This window comes from Protopterus annectens, chromosome 5.part0 (genome assembly GCF_019279795.1).
Source record: "Protopterus annectens isolate FY-2018-M chromosome 5.part0, PAN1.0, whole genome shotgun sequence".
Taxonomy (NCBI): domain Eukaryota; kingdom Metazoa; phylum Chordata; order Ceratodontiformes; family Protopteridae; genus Protopterus; species Protopterus annectens.
Window position 1 is genome coordinate 1,177,224,569 of NC_056735.1, and position 16,531 is coordinate 1,177,241,099.

The 16,531-nt window shown below is 38.9% G+C and overlaps 1 protein-coding gene across 2 annotated transcripts in view; it reads left to right on the plus strand.

The window, feature by feature from the left end:
* The window catches only part of LOC122801581 (erythroferrone-like), a 370,321-nt gene that overhangs the window by 290,588 nt on the left and 63,202 nt on the right, over nucleotides 1-16,531 (plus strand). For both annotated transcript variants that reach the window (XM_044071025.1, XM_044071024.1), the window contains exon 6: nucleotides 6,772-6,859. In XM_044071025.1, coding sequence (XP_043926960.1) covers nucleotides 6,772-6,859 — 88 coding nt within the window. The remainder of the gene's footprint in view (nucleotides 1-6,771; nucleotides 6,860-16,531) is intronic.

The window sequence follows — 16,531 nt, forward strand, 5'->3', positions numbered from 1 at the left end:
TCTCCAAAATACTTGAAAATTTTATTCAAAAACAATTGCTAAACTGTCTCCTGCAGGAAGAACTCATATCTCCCACACAACATGACTTTCATCATTCACATAGTGCTAACACTGCACTTCTAACCTATATAGATACTGTCAATAAAGCTAGAAATAATGGCGTTAGTTTCCTCCTTGTTTGTAGATTTGTCTAAAGCCTTTGACATAGTTTGTCACAGAAAACATCTTCTTTAAATTTCCTCATTAGGTTTCTCCCAGCCCACCCTTCTATAGTTCAAAAGCTACCTCTTCAGTAGGTATCAGTCAGTAAAACAGCACTCCACCCTCTCTCTATATTTCCACTCAACACCAGTGTACCACAAGGCTCTATCCTTGGTCCCCTCCTCTTTAACATTCACACCAACACCTTCCACACAATAGGCCTCCCTAATGCAGTATGCAGATGGCTCCACACTCATTTGCACATCTGGCAATGTACCAGACCTCCAGAAATTACTCATAAAGCTTTGACAGGAACTGAAACATGGCTTTGTAACTCACAACTCATGCTCAGCCCTAAAAAGAGTAAACTACGTTTTTTTTCCCACAAATCCCTCTCCCATGAAACACAATTTTTTTAAGTCCTTTCTCTTGATAATACAATTATTGAAGTCACTTCACAGAGTAAGTAAAACTAGGAATCACTAGGTCACCAAACCGTAACTTGTAAATCCAAATGATGACCAAGAAAGGCAAAACAATGAAGCACAGGACGGCCAAAACAATGAAGCACAGGAAGTAAGAGAAACAAAAACGTATTGTGGGACGTTTATGCAGTTTGTGTTCGTGCTTCATTAAACTTCGGTTTGCTTTGCTTTGCAAGTGCCGTCCTGTGCTTCATTGTTTTGCCTTTCTTGGTCATCACTTCTCAGAGTAAATCATTAGGGATGATAGTGTTTGATAATCTAAAATTCAACTGCATATAAAAATTGCATAAGAAAAACTCATCAAAAATGAGGGATGCTTTACAGAGCCAAAAACTTTCTCACCAATGCAAATAAAGCTACACTTGCCACTACTTATCTCCTCCCATACTTATGTATAGTGCTCCTATCCTTACTAACCTTCAGGAAGCACATAAATCAAAACTTTAACAATGATATAACAAAGTTGATAATTTTGCAGTAAATACCCCTTTCAGAACCGACCACTATATAGCACTAAAAAGACAAAATTCATTGGAACTACCACGTCAGCTAACATGTACACAGTTTCTTACCACCTATAAAATTATCCAGAATCCATCTGCTTGTCCAGCACTAAATAACATTCTATACAATGATGTTCCTAGTTGGTCATTATGATCCAATGATCAAAAACTCGTGTCTGCCCACGAACCTATCAAATCTGCTGGGCATTGTCGGTAGTCATACCATGTTGCTAAGACTTGGAACTACTTATCTCTACACATCAGGTCAATACCCTCCCTCTCATCCTTTAAAACAATTCTGAAAGACTTTCTAATGAAAAGCTGGATCTGTTCTTGTCCAACCCCAGTAAAAACTATATCCCTAAATGTGAACAAATACCTCTTCATACCTTACATCTCCTTACTCTCCCTTATTCACTCACTAACTTACTTCTATCAATTTCCATCCCCTGGTTTTCTCTCTAAATATTCAAGCCTGCTTTTTTTCTCACTTTGTATTATAATTCCTGTTTGTATTGTACTAACTTACCTGTAATTACTCTATAAACTGGCTAAAATTTCTCTAACTGTTAAATCATTGTCTTTGTTTTTTTGTATTATTTTTAAAGAATGTAAAGTTATTGTTCTTAAAATATTTTGTAATACTTTGGGGCTTTTCTCCTCAGACCTCCACTGAAAATGGGTTCCTACCCAGACAGACTTTTCTGATAATCAAATGTTCACTAGAGACGGCTTGCACCTGTCACCCCTGGGCTTTCGGATATTGGCAAAGGCTTTTGCCACCCCCATAGTGCCTTTTTTAGGCAAGGCTCAAAAGACAAACCCACATCCATAGGTATCACAAGGGATAAGAAACTAAGGGTAATGCTACTCAATGCCAGATGTCTAAACCTTAAGATGCAGGCACTCAAAACTCTCCTTAGCATGGAGAACATCGATATCTGTGCAGTAACACAAACCTGGTTCAAGGCTCCCGAGAGCACCCCATCACTACCAGGTTATACCTCATACCATGCTTTTCGGACCCAAAACTTGGACCGAACCACAAAAGGAGGGGGAGTATCAATATTCGTCAAAGATACCCACACCTCCAGGTTGGTGGCACAGCACGAAGCATCAGAGACTATCCATGTGCAACTAACAGTGGGTAAAACTGCCTTCCAGTTTATAGCCTGCTACAGACCACCCTCCCAAACCCAGGAACCCCACTCGACCTTCCTGAGAACACTGGAAAATATGAAGTTCTCTCCAAACACTATTATATTGGGCAACTTCAACTACCCAAACATAGACTGGGAGCATTACTCTAGCTCCAACACCATAGCCCAAATTTATAAACTCAAATGCTATGGAACAACTTGTTACCACTCCCACAAGAGGGGAAAACATACTGGACCTGATCATCACCAACATGGGGGCTCTATGCTCAAGACCAGAAGTGTATCCCTCACTGGTAAGATCAGACCATAAACTAATCTCACTGGATATTCACATTCTGACCCCACCCCCTGCCCAGAAAACCACAGTGAAAAACTTCTCTAAAGCAAATTTCACACTCCTCAAAACTGAGGTGGAATCCTTCAAAGCCCCCGGGCCTGTGGAAAATACGGCCCAGACCGCAGAATCCTTTATAAACACATTCTATGAACACCTTCAGGAATGCATTGATCATGCAATCCCAAATAAAATCAAGACCCAATCCTCAGGCGTCCTGTCTGGTAGACCCCAGCCATAAACAAACTATACAATAGAAGGAGGAAGCTACTACATGACAGAGCAAAATCCCAAAAAGGGAAGGCATCTCTGATCAGTATTAGCAAAAAACTACAGGCACTCATAAAATCGTCTAAGGCCAGCTTCGAGAGAAAAATTGCACAGGACACTAAGGATAATCACAAGGCTTTCTTTAGTTACAAGGAACCTGGGGGGGAATTCCCAGATATGCTCAGAATTAGTCCAAAATGACAAAAAATACACCGAACCCACAGACATTGCCAACATCCTAGCTGACAGGTTCAGCGCAAACTCCCCCCCCCTCCCCACCAAAAGGGCAAATATCTATCCCAGCAGAGTGCTGCCCCCCTGACCTCTCAGATGCTCAGGTAAGAGCCACCCTCTCCAAAGCAAAAAACACAGCATCAATGGGACCAGACGGTGTCCCGGGATGCATCCTACATGAACTCCAAGAAGAGCTAAACCCAAACCTAAAACTACTGTTCAATCTCAGCCTTACTACAGGATATGTACCCAAAGAGTGGCGTACAGCAACAGTGGTCCCTCTCCACAAATGTGGTGCCTCAACGGACCCTGGAAGCTATCGCCCCATAAGCCTGACTAGCTTGGTCTGCAAAGCTATGGAAAAGATTATCATGGACCTCATAAATAAAGATATTGGGAACCTACAGACACTGGATCCTACCCAGTTCGGCTTTGTTAAGGGCAGATCCTGCCTCTTAAACCTGGTCGATTTCTTTGAAACAGTCACCAAGGCCATTGATGAGGGGAAGGTGGTCCACACAGCCTACCTGGACCTCGCAAAAGCCTTCGATACAGTACCCCACTCGGGCATTATAGATAAGCTCACCAGCTTAAATATAAACCCCAATGTCACTAGATGGGTTGCAAACTGGCTCAAGGACAGAACCCACATGGTTAGAATTGCTGGTGCCATGTCAAACTCCAAACCAGTTACAAGTGGCATCCCACAAGGCCCAGTCCTGGGACCTTTCTTGTTCGGTATATATTTCTCGGAGATACAGGCCAACATGGAAGGACTGTGGCTGACCAAGTTCGCAGATGACTGCAAACTAGGCACCATAATCGACTCTCCAGCCGACACAAGCGTCCTACAAAAGAGCCTCATAGAAACAGACAACTGGTGCCAGAGCCATGGCCTCAAGCTAAACACCAAAAAGTGTATAGTCATCCCCTTTGGCAAAAACAAATTGCCCACAAATTACCACATAGGTGGTAATCCATTAAGTATGAAAGAAGTAATTAGGGACCTGGGGACCCAAGTTGATAGCAATCTCTCATTTGAAAACCACGTGGCCAAAGTGGTTAGAAAAACATTTTATATAGCCCACCTAATCATGAAGGGTTTTCACACCTAGATCAGGGGAGGTCATCGTGCCTCTTTACTCATCCCTCATCAGGCCCATAATTGAGTACAATGCCCCTTTTGGGATTTACCTTACCAGACACCTGCAGCAACTGGAAAGACCCCAAAAGTACCTCACCAAGAGGATCAAAGGGCTCAAACAGATGCCATATGCTGCCTGATTAAAGGAACTCCAGCTCTACTCAGTGGCATACCGCCTGCTCAGAGGCGATCTGTGCCTGATGTATAAAGCCATGTCCAACCCGGAATTAATGGACATGCTGCACCTCAGAAAATTCAAATCCCATCGAGCTACTTGCTTGAGAAACTTGAACCTCAGCAATGAAATAAATAGGACATGCTGGAGGGACAGATTCATAACCCAGAGGCTCCCTTCACTCTGGAATAAAATCCCAGTCCAGGTTAGGCAGAGTCCCTCATTGACTCTTTTCAAGAGGAATCTTGATGAGTGGATGGGAGATTGTAGGTTTACCCCGGGTATCACTTCTGTGTCACTGTTAGACAGAGGCACAGTATACTAACCTCGAAAAAGGGCATAGCAAAATTCATTTAAAATGGGTGGCGAAAGCCAAACACACTCTGGCTAGGCTTATAAATGCCCTAGGGCAGATAGCCTAGTATGAACCTATGAACCTATGAACCTAATCAATTAATAAATAAACTGAAGCATTTCCTCAAGTGACTTTGGCTCATTTAACCTACTCTGACTCACTAATTTAATTTGTCTCTAGCTCCTCCCACACAGATGGACTTTCTCCCTTCACAGCAACTAATAGCAACACTTCATCTCTATTTTTATTTATTCATATATTTGCATTTGATGGCAGAGATAGTCCGAGTGGGCAATAACTCCTGTACAGTGGAAGCCCAGGGAGAAAAGCTCCACTACAAAAATAACAGTATCACAGCAGTTACATGAATACCAAAAGTAGGGCAAAGGCAAGATTATAAACATTAAAGAGAACTCAAGTACCATTTTTAGAGGTGAGTTTCAGAGAGTTGAAAATACATGGGAGCATAGAGGTTGTCATACAATATTAACCAGCCTTAAGAAAATAACTGGATAAGTAAAAGGGCATTGCTGAGATGTGAAGATATGGCAGGATAAAGCTATTCATAAATAAGTGTATGTATCAGTTACTTGCATATTTGTCACAAATCAATTTTGACTCAGTCCTATAAGGATTGGGAGCTTATCATCTAATCTATTTGTAAGTACATTGAATAGGGGAGACAGGGAGCATTTGACATGGTAATCTGGTGCTTCCTTTAAGCAACCTTAGAAAGTAGGGGATTTAGAAAGAATTTTATGGGATGGATTGAAGCACTTCATTCATCTCTGACTTTTGACCTATGGCTGAATGAGAAGTTTACCAGGACAGGCTCTACCGGTAAAGGTACAAGATATGGGTGCTGGCTGACTCCGAGTCTTTTTTGTTAGTCATTGAGGAGTTGGCAATTTTAGAGCAGGGTTGCAACATTTAAAGGAACGGGGATTTGGAGGGACATAGTTTTAGATGTTAGCGAATGACTGTAGGTTGATGGTGGAAATGGTAGGTGAAGTATTATTATCTGTTGTAATGCTTTCAGAAAGTGTTAAACTTCTGGACTTACCTCCATTGCATGACCCATGTTAGCACTTGTTCCTGAGTTAAACTAGTAGGGATATGCAGAATTTAAGAATTTTAGACATTGCTCTCTTCAGCGATTTGGTCTTCTATATTATGTTACTGTGATTATAATTTTTCAGGATTGTAGGCTTCAGCCTCATGATAGACAATCACTCTTTCAAATACCTGGCTTCTGAATGCCCATGACATTTTATTTTTTAAGTCTTTATGCTCATATTCAGGCTAATGAGGCACACCATTAGCTTTGGACATGCATGTATCAACTTTTTTAGTGACCTTATCAGCACAACATAAGTGGACTATTTAGCTATAATTTAGAAGCACAGAGCTTAAAGCATGATGGTGTGTGTGTGTGTGTGTGTGTGTGTGTGTGTGTGTGTGTGTGTGTGTGTGTGTGTGTGTGTGTGTATGTGTGTCTATAGATATATATGTATGTATGTATATAAAATTTATTTATATACAGTTCCCAAATTTATTTTCTTCAAAATGAAACAAATTCTCAATTTAGCTGCATTTTGGGTTACTTTCCTCAATGGTAACCTAAAAAAGCCTACTGTAAGATAAAGACATTTCTACTATCAGTTTTTCAATCATTCTCAGAACCCTGGTATTACAACTCTGAAATTTTAGAAGCTAAGCTGATATGGATAGTGTGTGGAGGCACAGATCGGGAACAAACTCATGTATTATTAAAACTGCATAGGGATAGTTCTGAATGTATAACCTACAAGACCATGTCAGGCTGGTTTGTGATTGTTGCTATTATTCTTATGTTATAACGAACAACACATTATTACATAATTACTTTTATTTTTTGTACACTTCTGCAGAGTACAGAGGTCAGCAAAAGAGAGGACATCGAGCAAGAGATCACTTACATGTTCTTATATGCATCGAATCACTATGCCAGCGTAATGTGTAAGTAAAATCTCTAGGTATAAGAACAATGCTGTACTCTGAAACTTTCATCATGTCCATTCTGTTGCACATCCATCACTTGCTAGTACTTTTAGTACTTGTCCAGTTTAATTTTTCAAACAAATTCATTCAAAATTAAGCAGTCTATGTTGCTCCTTTAGAGGAATTAACATAAGCCTCTGTAAATATTCCTCTCAGAAAATATTTACATTTATTTACTTTTGTATTTTATTTGCATTTGTTGGCTGGGGCAAAACGTTTCATCAGACGTAATCAATTTCATTCTTTAAATAAGGTCACACAGACAAGCCATTGAGTAAATACTACAATAAAAACTCAGCCAAGCTAAAGTTTCCACTGTACCTTAAATCTCCTGTAATGAAGGACCATAGTATATACACCAATGACCCCTTAAGGACATCAAGTGTTTGAGCTATATGTCTTTTGAATGTCTCTTACCTTTTGAATTTTAAAGTGTTTATGGTTACATTCAGGCCTATAAAGCAAACCCCCACTAGGTGTAGACATACATATTTTGGCCTTTTTATTGACCTCATCAGTACAGCATAATTGGTCAGTATGGCTTTACTTCACACACACAAGGTCTTTAAACACAGCTGATGTCCATAAAGATTAAGGTACCTGCAAATTACCCCAACTAACATCCAAACCAAAGAGTAAAAAGACACACAGACAAACCATTGAGTAAAAACTATAAGAAAAACTCAACCAAGCTAGAGTTTCTACTATGTAATACCTTAAACCTCCTGTAATGAAGGACCTTGGGATATTTACAAATGACCTATTAAGGACATACAGTTTTTCAGCTACATGGCTTCTGAATGTCTATGACGTTTTCACTTTTTAAATCCTCTCAGTCAAGGAGAGCTATGCTACATTTCCCAAAAGTAAATGTATGATTATCCATCCAGTAACTGAGATTTGTCTTAAAGGTATCTAATATGTTGCTTTGTTTGATGTATAGGGAAGCCTATTCCATAAGCAATTCAGTTGTTGTATTAGATATTTGTCATGCCAGCAGGTCGTGTTTCTGAGCCAATGAAAGTTAAGGTCCTTGGTACAAGTGCTTGTGATGCTACTTAACATAGGTTAAGGAGATCAAGCAGGGCAGGGTCTTCAGTGGTATGGAAGGCTAAGCATAAATCCCTGTGAAGGAGTCCATACGACAGAATATATTGAAAGTGATTTTAACTTATATCAAAGTAGCTTACCTGGATCTGAGGTGGGGGGTCACCCTTACATGGCAGTACTGCTGTGGCAGTTCTTCACACTTCTGGTCCATAACTAGTGAATGGACTAAGGTTGACTAGGTTCAGAAGAGGCTGAGCAAAGCTATGTTGGGCAGTTAGTAGGAAACAGCCAGGTATGTTGTCAGGCCCCATAGAATCAGTTAGCTTTTGATAGTCCAGACAACACTTTGTAAGTGTTCTGGGGGAGAGTTAGAGTTTGTGGACAATAATATACAGGAATGAGTAGTGAATAGGTGAAGTAAAGCTGGTGATGAATTTGGTTCCTGGGATAAAGGCAGTGGTCTCACATCAGACTAACTGGCAGAATTCAATATTAGGTCCAAGAGTTACTGAGAGTCACATCAGAATTTCCTGATGAAGTTAAAGAAACCTTTGTGGTTGTCCTTTTTGAAGGTGGCAACGTTTAGTTCAAAGATAGCCTTAAAATTTTTAGTCACGAACCACAATGCAGGCCTCAAAAATATGTTATACTTTTAATTGCAATAAAGAAATAAAAACACGCTGCTCTGTACTATACGCACCCAACACTTTATTAAACAGTTTAGCTCTTTCATTCCAAACATTGGAAATTCATCAGAACAAAAATAACATCACTTCCCTTCCTTAAGTAACATTTCTAAAAGTCCCAATAATCAATCAATTCTAATTAAATAATTAAAAACATTACATAAAATAAAATGCTAACTTCATACTATTTTAATGAAGTGCCTTTTATTTTTGCTAACCCATTTTAGATCCTTTCTGTTCTAAGTGGTGGATGATTTCTGTTTGTCAAGTAGTCTTTCCATCTTGCTATATGGTTATAGAAGAACTGTACCATAACAGTTTATTTCTGAATATTGCATTATGTTTGTGGTGCAATGGGACAGATGTTTCTGTGTCCTTATTTAGATGAGAGTACAAATCTGAGATGTATGCAGCAACTATGGCAGTGGGTTTATTGATGAGTGCACTTTAAATTTCTTTAGGCTAACAGATGCAGGTAAAAGAAACCTTAACGGCTGTCATTGCTGAGATTTACTGTTTACCAGACCCCACAAGTTAAGGGAAATGCTTATTTTTATTTCTTTGTCATTTTCACAATCAAAGACAACTGCTTTGATGTATTTCTTAATTTAGACACAGCTTTATTGGTGTAGCGCTTCCTGGCCATTTTAGAATACATCTGTAGTAGTTATCTTAAGAGAGGGTGCTTTTATTTCTCTTCTGGGTGCTTAACAACTACTGGATTTGCTATAAGTTGTTCTCTGATTGACTGCTTGTTTTTCTTTCTTGCTTTATATTGATCTGCTGTGTGCAGCGTTGCTCTCCTTTTGGCTAAGCTGCACATTGGGCATCAGCATGTTACTCTATTGGCAGACATCATGGGAACATAAGTGTGATTATAGCCTTAGTGTCCACATTTTATCCCCACAAACAAGTACACACACACACACACACACACACACACACACACACACACACACACACACACACACACACACATGCACACACTGACTATCTGTAATTATAAGTTGGTGCTACCCAGTTGCTCAACCACGAACTTAACACTGCTAAAGACTAGTACCTTGAACACCCCCCACCAGTACTAGATGGGGCCACGGAGATGGTGTCCTACATATATCAAATAAAAACTTCTAAAGCTGAAGGCAAGGAGGTAGTGTTTGTTTATTTAATGATGGTTTGCAGATGTTACAAAATGAGTACCTAAAAGATACTATTGTTATTAAATGCTGTCTACTGAGTGTATTGCTATGTTGGTCCAAAACAGTAAGTAACATTTGGATGAAACTGATAATTCTGGGGTTCAGGATTGATGGCACTAAAAGGAATAACACTAGTCACAGTTAAAGAATTATTTAATAATGCTGAGATTTGAGGATATTGGTATAAAATATAATTATGCCAGCTCAAGCTATATAACTACTGTCACTTGAATTATTATAAAACGTGATATTAGACAATAGCCTTTTACTACTAATAAAGTTTTACCCCCTAAGACTTCTGTTGAAAGCCCAAAAATATCTGAATCCCAATTATCTCTAAAGATCATTTACTAGAAGTACTAACTAACATGGGACCTGGTAATATACCTGGTTGTTTAATTGTGTTATATATGTTGTTGCTGACACACTCTCCATGCTGTTTAACTTAAGTTTAGCTGCCAGTTTTGTCCCTGGTAACTGATGCACAGCAGTGGTAATGGCTTTCCATAATGGTGGCTCTTCAACTGATTTGGGTAATTACAGACCTATCAGCCTGACATGCCTCATATGCAAAGTCATGGAATGTATTATAACTGACCTCATAAACTGTGATAATTAGAGTCTTGTTAGCCTTAAACACCAACAGTTTGGTTTTGTGAAAGCTAGATCCTGTCTATTTAATCTGGTAAATTTCTTCAAAAGAATTATGGAGAAAGTAGATGGTGGCCATGCAGTGCATGTGGCATATCTTGTTATGGCTAAGGCCTTTGCCACCATTCACACGCTGGTATCATATAAAACCTAAATTCTTTAAAAATCAACCCATACATGGTAAGATAGATAGCAAACAGGCTGAAAAGACTGGACACACTCACTGCGAGTTGCAGCTGCTTCATCAAAATGTATGAAAGTGGCCAGTGGGTTTCCTCAGGACAAAGTGCTGGGGCCTCTCCTATTTGTTATTTACTCCTTAGATCTCCAAGCAGACAGCCAAGACCTCTGGATAACATCGTTTGTCGATGATTGCAAAATGGGGGTTTCACATCTCCCTATAACACCCAAACCCTCCAGAATGAACTCACCCTAGTAAATGCTTGGTGTATTAAAATAGTTTCAAACAAAAAGCTAAAAAGTGTATCATCACCTTTGGTAAACAACTCTTGCATTTATACTGTCTAGACAACACACCTCTACAAAATGAAAATGTAGTTAGGGACCTTGGTACTTGAGTTGATAGCTCCCTCTTTTGACTATCATGTAACAATAGTTGTCAGGAAATCCTTTTATTTAGCCCAGACAATTCCTAATTAAGAGACCAGTGTGCATAATGATTAAGGTCTTTGCCTCCCATGCACAAGGTACAAGGTTCAATCCTGACCTCCAGCCAATGTCCATATGGAGTTTGTATGTTTTCCATGTGCATCTGTGGGATTTATCTCACCTCCAAAAACATGCTGCATGTTCCATCTCAAACTAACCCAAGAAAGAAGATGCAGGCAGTGACACAGACTCTTGACTGTGCCCTTTAAAGGGAACATTTGTATAGACCAACTGATCTGGGCATCTTCTGTGGTGCACAGTATTGTCTACATAGGATGACATTGATTACAGACTTTACTCTGTGCCAGTGACAAATGAGTTGAGTACCCTGATCTATGCCAGGGACTCACATTAATGATGGGAGGGGTGCATATGCCCCTGGCCCAGTGTTGCCCAGCTTCAGTTACCTGGGTTAGTTGAATATAAGACTAATCATCCTGCCAAACATGAACTAAGAATGGCTTCACTACAGGACAGAGCTTGGAAGAGGATGAAATACATGACAGTAAGGAGGAGGCTGGACATCCTATGTACCCAGGATGCAAGATGGAATGACAGTGCAGCAACGCCACTTGGCTTGGGATTCAGAGTCTACTACTTAGGAGGAGGACAGGCTCAAAATGTTGTGGAAGTTGTCATATGGCAGAGGCTTCAGAAAACAGTGAAGGATGTCAACGACTCATGGTAATCAAACTCCATTGATAGGGTAAGTGCAGAATTCATAATCACAGCCAGTGCCACACAGCAAGGTTGTGATAGTGGCAAAAAGAATGCATTTAAACAACAGTTTTAGGACCTGCTAAATAAAGCAGGACAATATCAATTGGTGTTGATAATGAGTGACCTGAATGCACATTTTAGGACAGACAGAAAAGGATATCCTGGATCCATATGGGTGGTGCAACAGGAATAAAGAAGGAGAGGCAAATGGTTTGATGATGACCAAAACATGGTTCAGCAAGAGAGACAGTCACAAGATCATATACAAGAGTGGTCCACAGCCACAATCAGCTGTAAGCAGTGGTCAGAGAAGGTTCTAAGATCAACAGAAACTAGGCTGAAAACCTGGAAATTGATGGGAGAGAAAGCACAACAATTCAAGGAATTACTCAGGGTCTAGCAACTCAAAAATAAGAGAACATATGTGATGTTGAAGAAGAAGAACACCATAGTAGCTAAGGCTACTGCAGTAGTGAGGTGGAAATCACAAGAAACTGAAAGGTGAGATGGAAGGGAAATAGTGGAACAGATGAACAACTTCATGTTTCTAGGAGGGTGATGGAGGAGAAGGAAAGACTGAATGAGGAGGTCAAAGCTAGAATCAGAGGGGCTGCAGCCAACTGGCGCAGCATGTCAGGGGTACTGTATGACAGAAGAATGCTAACGAAGCTGAAAAGTGAGGTGTACAAAACAGTGGTGTGACCTGTACTACTGTATTGTACAGACGCCTGGGTAGTAAAGACAGAGTAGATGAGGAAGCTAGAGGTGATGGCGATGAAGTGCTGAGATGGGTGGTACAATGCACACTGTGGGACAGATGATGAATTTCCAAAGCAATATCATTAAAGTCTAAGTAGGTAATTAATTAATTACTCAATTACTTCTTATTCAGCTTTGATCAGGCCAAACATTGAGTAGGATGCCCCTTTGAGATGTATCTCACTAAAAATATCTAACAATAAGAAAACCCCCAAAGGTTCCTATGTAAAATGATCATAGGTATAAAGTCTCTGAGATACCTAGACAAGCTGGAAACTCTATCCCTTTATTCAGTGTCATGTAGACTTTTGAGGGGAATGCTCTATCTCACTTACCCTGTTATTAGAAACCCAACTGTCCTGGAGCTATATAAGTCCAATATATCTGCCACTACTAGAACTAGGGATCTAAATCTATACCAAAGGATAAATAAAACAGGATGGAGAGGTATGTTTATAAAGCAACACTTGCCAAACCTCTGGTGTGTGTGTTTAGGTATGCAAAGAGATGTGATTTTGATTTCTGGAAGACCACAGATGGACATATACAAATGGCACTGAGAACAAGACCCATACATTTTTATAAGTTTGGACAAAAGTGCTTTAGAACCCTGACAGTAAATGGATACCTGCCAGTCTGTAAAAATGTTAAAACTTTCACGAGTTTTACAATATTCTAGTGCAGAATTCTGTAAGAAATGTATCTGCTTCATTTGTTTTGCATTGTATTTATTCTTATTGTTTTTGCTGTTCTAGTTTATCTTTTTATGAGTGTTTAGTTTTTATTTTATGTGCAGCACTTGGTTACAGGCCCTTAAATAAAACTGAAGTTAAAGATAAATTAATTGATGAAAACTCAAATAAGTTTGTCCTGTAACAGCTGGAATAAGAAGAAAAGCTCTAGCTGAGTCAGAATTGACTGGAATTCACTGCATCACTAAATAAAACAAAATACCATCAAGGAAAATTGAAGAATGTAAAGAAAATCTCAATAAAATAGAAAACAAAAGATGTTAAATAAATGTAAAAAGGCAGACTAAGAAGAAAGAAGCAAGAATAAAGGAAATATATATATATATATATATATATATATATATATATATATATATATATATATATATATAAATGGATCATTCAGCAAAATGAATTACAATGCAAATATATATTTGCCAACAGCCACATAAGAGATTGTCCACAGCTGCAGGTAAAGTGAGCACAAGCTATTGAAAAGAAATATATTTTTTCAAAGATAATACAACAGCAAAAAAAAAATACAGAAGTTAAAATACAAAGACTATAGGTATGAGGACAAAAGAAAAACACCAGGACACAGTAAGAAAATAGATGTAAAGAACACAACACAAAGCTGGACAGCGCAGTGGTGCAGCGGTGGCATTATCACCTTACAGTAAGAGGTTCTCTGGTTCAATTCTTGGCTAGGGTGCCTTGTGTGTTGAGTCTGCATGTCCTCCTTGCATTCTTGTGGGTTTCTCTGGGTGCTCTGAATTCCTCCCACATTACAAAGACATGCATCTGGAGCATTTCTCCCCAGGCCTCTGCTGAAAATTGGCTTTGTTCCAAGTCGGACTTTCCCAGTAAGCAAATGTTAAATAAATAAAGTAACAGCAGCAAGACAGAGACACAGAACAATGAAGAGGGACTAATATTCATGTGTGTATACATTAAAATACCATGTTAGTGTGAGAAAACTAAAAGTCAAGACATGAAAAAGGGAAAAATAATGAAAGCCTATCATATCACAGCTAAGATTTTCTCAGTATAAATGTTAGAACTTCCAAAGGAGCAATGGATTAATTTAAGCAATGACTTTTATATACTGCATTGTATATCATTTAGCAGTCACAGATGATAAAACAAATCTTTTCACTGAAGGGTGTCTTCTGCATTCCCAGATGTAGTGATTTGGCTCTTAGTATTTCTGACATTTGATGGAACTGGGGCTGTAGCCAAGTGACTGGAAGGTTGACAAAATGCAATGGAGCAGATGAAGTCATCAAGATGAGCATAGTATGATGTCAGCATTACAGACTGTTAAATGCACAGTAGGTAGAAATAAGACATTACATGAGACCGACTCTATTTCAACACCAGTGAGTAGATAGACACTTGTGTTTAGGCATTGTATATTATATTTGGTACAGAAAATAATGTTGGATCTCTGTACATTGCCACTCCTTGCTGCTGTGCATTTAACTCTCCTACATCACCTGCCTTTCTATGTCTTTAGCAAAGGTTGGCCATGTTATAACAATAATTTGAATAGTGGGCAGTATGTGCTAATCCTGGGTATAGCTACACAGTGTACTATGTATACATTAGTGTTATGGTACACTGAAATACTCATCTTATAAATCAGAGACATTAGCATTATGATACAATTAAATCTTCAGCTTATAAAGCATTCACATTAGTGTTATGGTACACTGAAATACGCAGCTCATAAAGCAAACATATTAACGTTATGGAACACCAAAATCCACAGCTTATAAAGCATTCACATTACTGTTATGGTACACTGAAATCCTCAGCACATAAAGCAGACAGTAGCATTATGGTATATTGAAATCTTAATCCTATAAAGCAGACATATTAGAGTTATAGTGCACTGAAATTTTTAGCTCATAAAGCAAAGACATTTGAATTATTGTACACTGAATTACTTGGCATATAAAGCAGAACCATGTCTGCCAGCTCTATGGCTGCAAGTTAACAGATGCCTATTCTGGACAGCACAGACACAAACCTTGACTTGCTAAGTGTAAATTACATTATATCAAGTCAAACTTGTTTTGCAGATTATGATTTTCCACCTATCCTTATCCATAACTACTGCTTCTAGCTAAGTGTGAGGGTTTCTGATGTGACCTTGAAGTGATGAGGGGTTCACACCAAAAACCCTATATTTTTTATTACAGGAAGTTAAGACAAGAACTTACCACCAACATTTTACAACCTTGTGGTATGGTGGCCTAAAGTTAATCTGATAAGAGCTATCATATCTCTCACTTACAGTCTATCTAGGTCCTCTGGACTGTGTTTCCTGCTTCAGATTTTATACCAGCAGGGGCAAAACTATGTATTCCACATCAGGTTATTCACAACGTCAATTTAACATAACCAGCTGCCCATCACAAAATCACCTAAGAGTGTTTAAAACCTTGCTGAAGTCCTGTTAAGGTCATGTTAATGTTTATGTCCAGAGTGCTTCCTTTCTAATCTGGTAAAACTAAACAAAAAGTATAACTCAGTGTGATTCCTCAGCCCCTGCTGAAGAGGGTCTGGTTGTGATTCTGTTTTCCTTTTGCTTCTAGTTACTCAGCTATCCTTTTCTTCAATGATCCATAATTGCTGCCAATGCAGTTGGATTGTTTGGCCTGTAGGTAGCCATGACATTTGTCAGTTGTCTCTGATGCACAGAAGGTCCATATCTACACTCTCCCACTCACTGTCATCACAAACCATCTCATGTGAAATGTCTAAACATGCAGTACAACCTATGTCTTCTTGGTGTGTAAATTCAATTTATTAAGTTCAGTATTCCCATTGATTTCAAACTATTCACCTTGCCAAAAACAAATAATGTAATACATATAAAAAATTTACATTTTGTCAGTAAAAATGTATAAGAATTTGATGAAATATTATTTACAAAATCTTCAGAAAATCAGATTGTTTTCTAATTAGCAGTAATAAAATTGGATGCTAGCATGAATGCATGTAGAACTATGACAATACAACAAAAGGTCCTGTTTGAGGCCTACATACAAGGAAGTTGATAATTAGCATTAAAGCTGCCTGAAGCATGTAGACTCTGGCTGAAGAACAAGGTGGCTCATGCCACTAAAGAGTTTAAAAGGATCCATGGAAGTAACACTT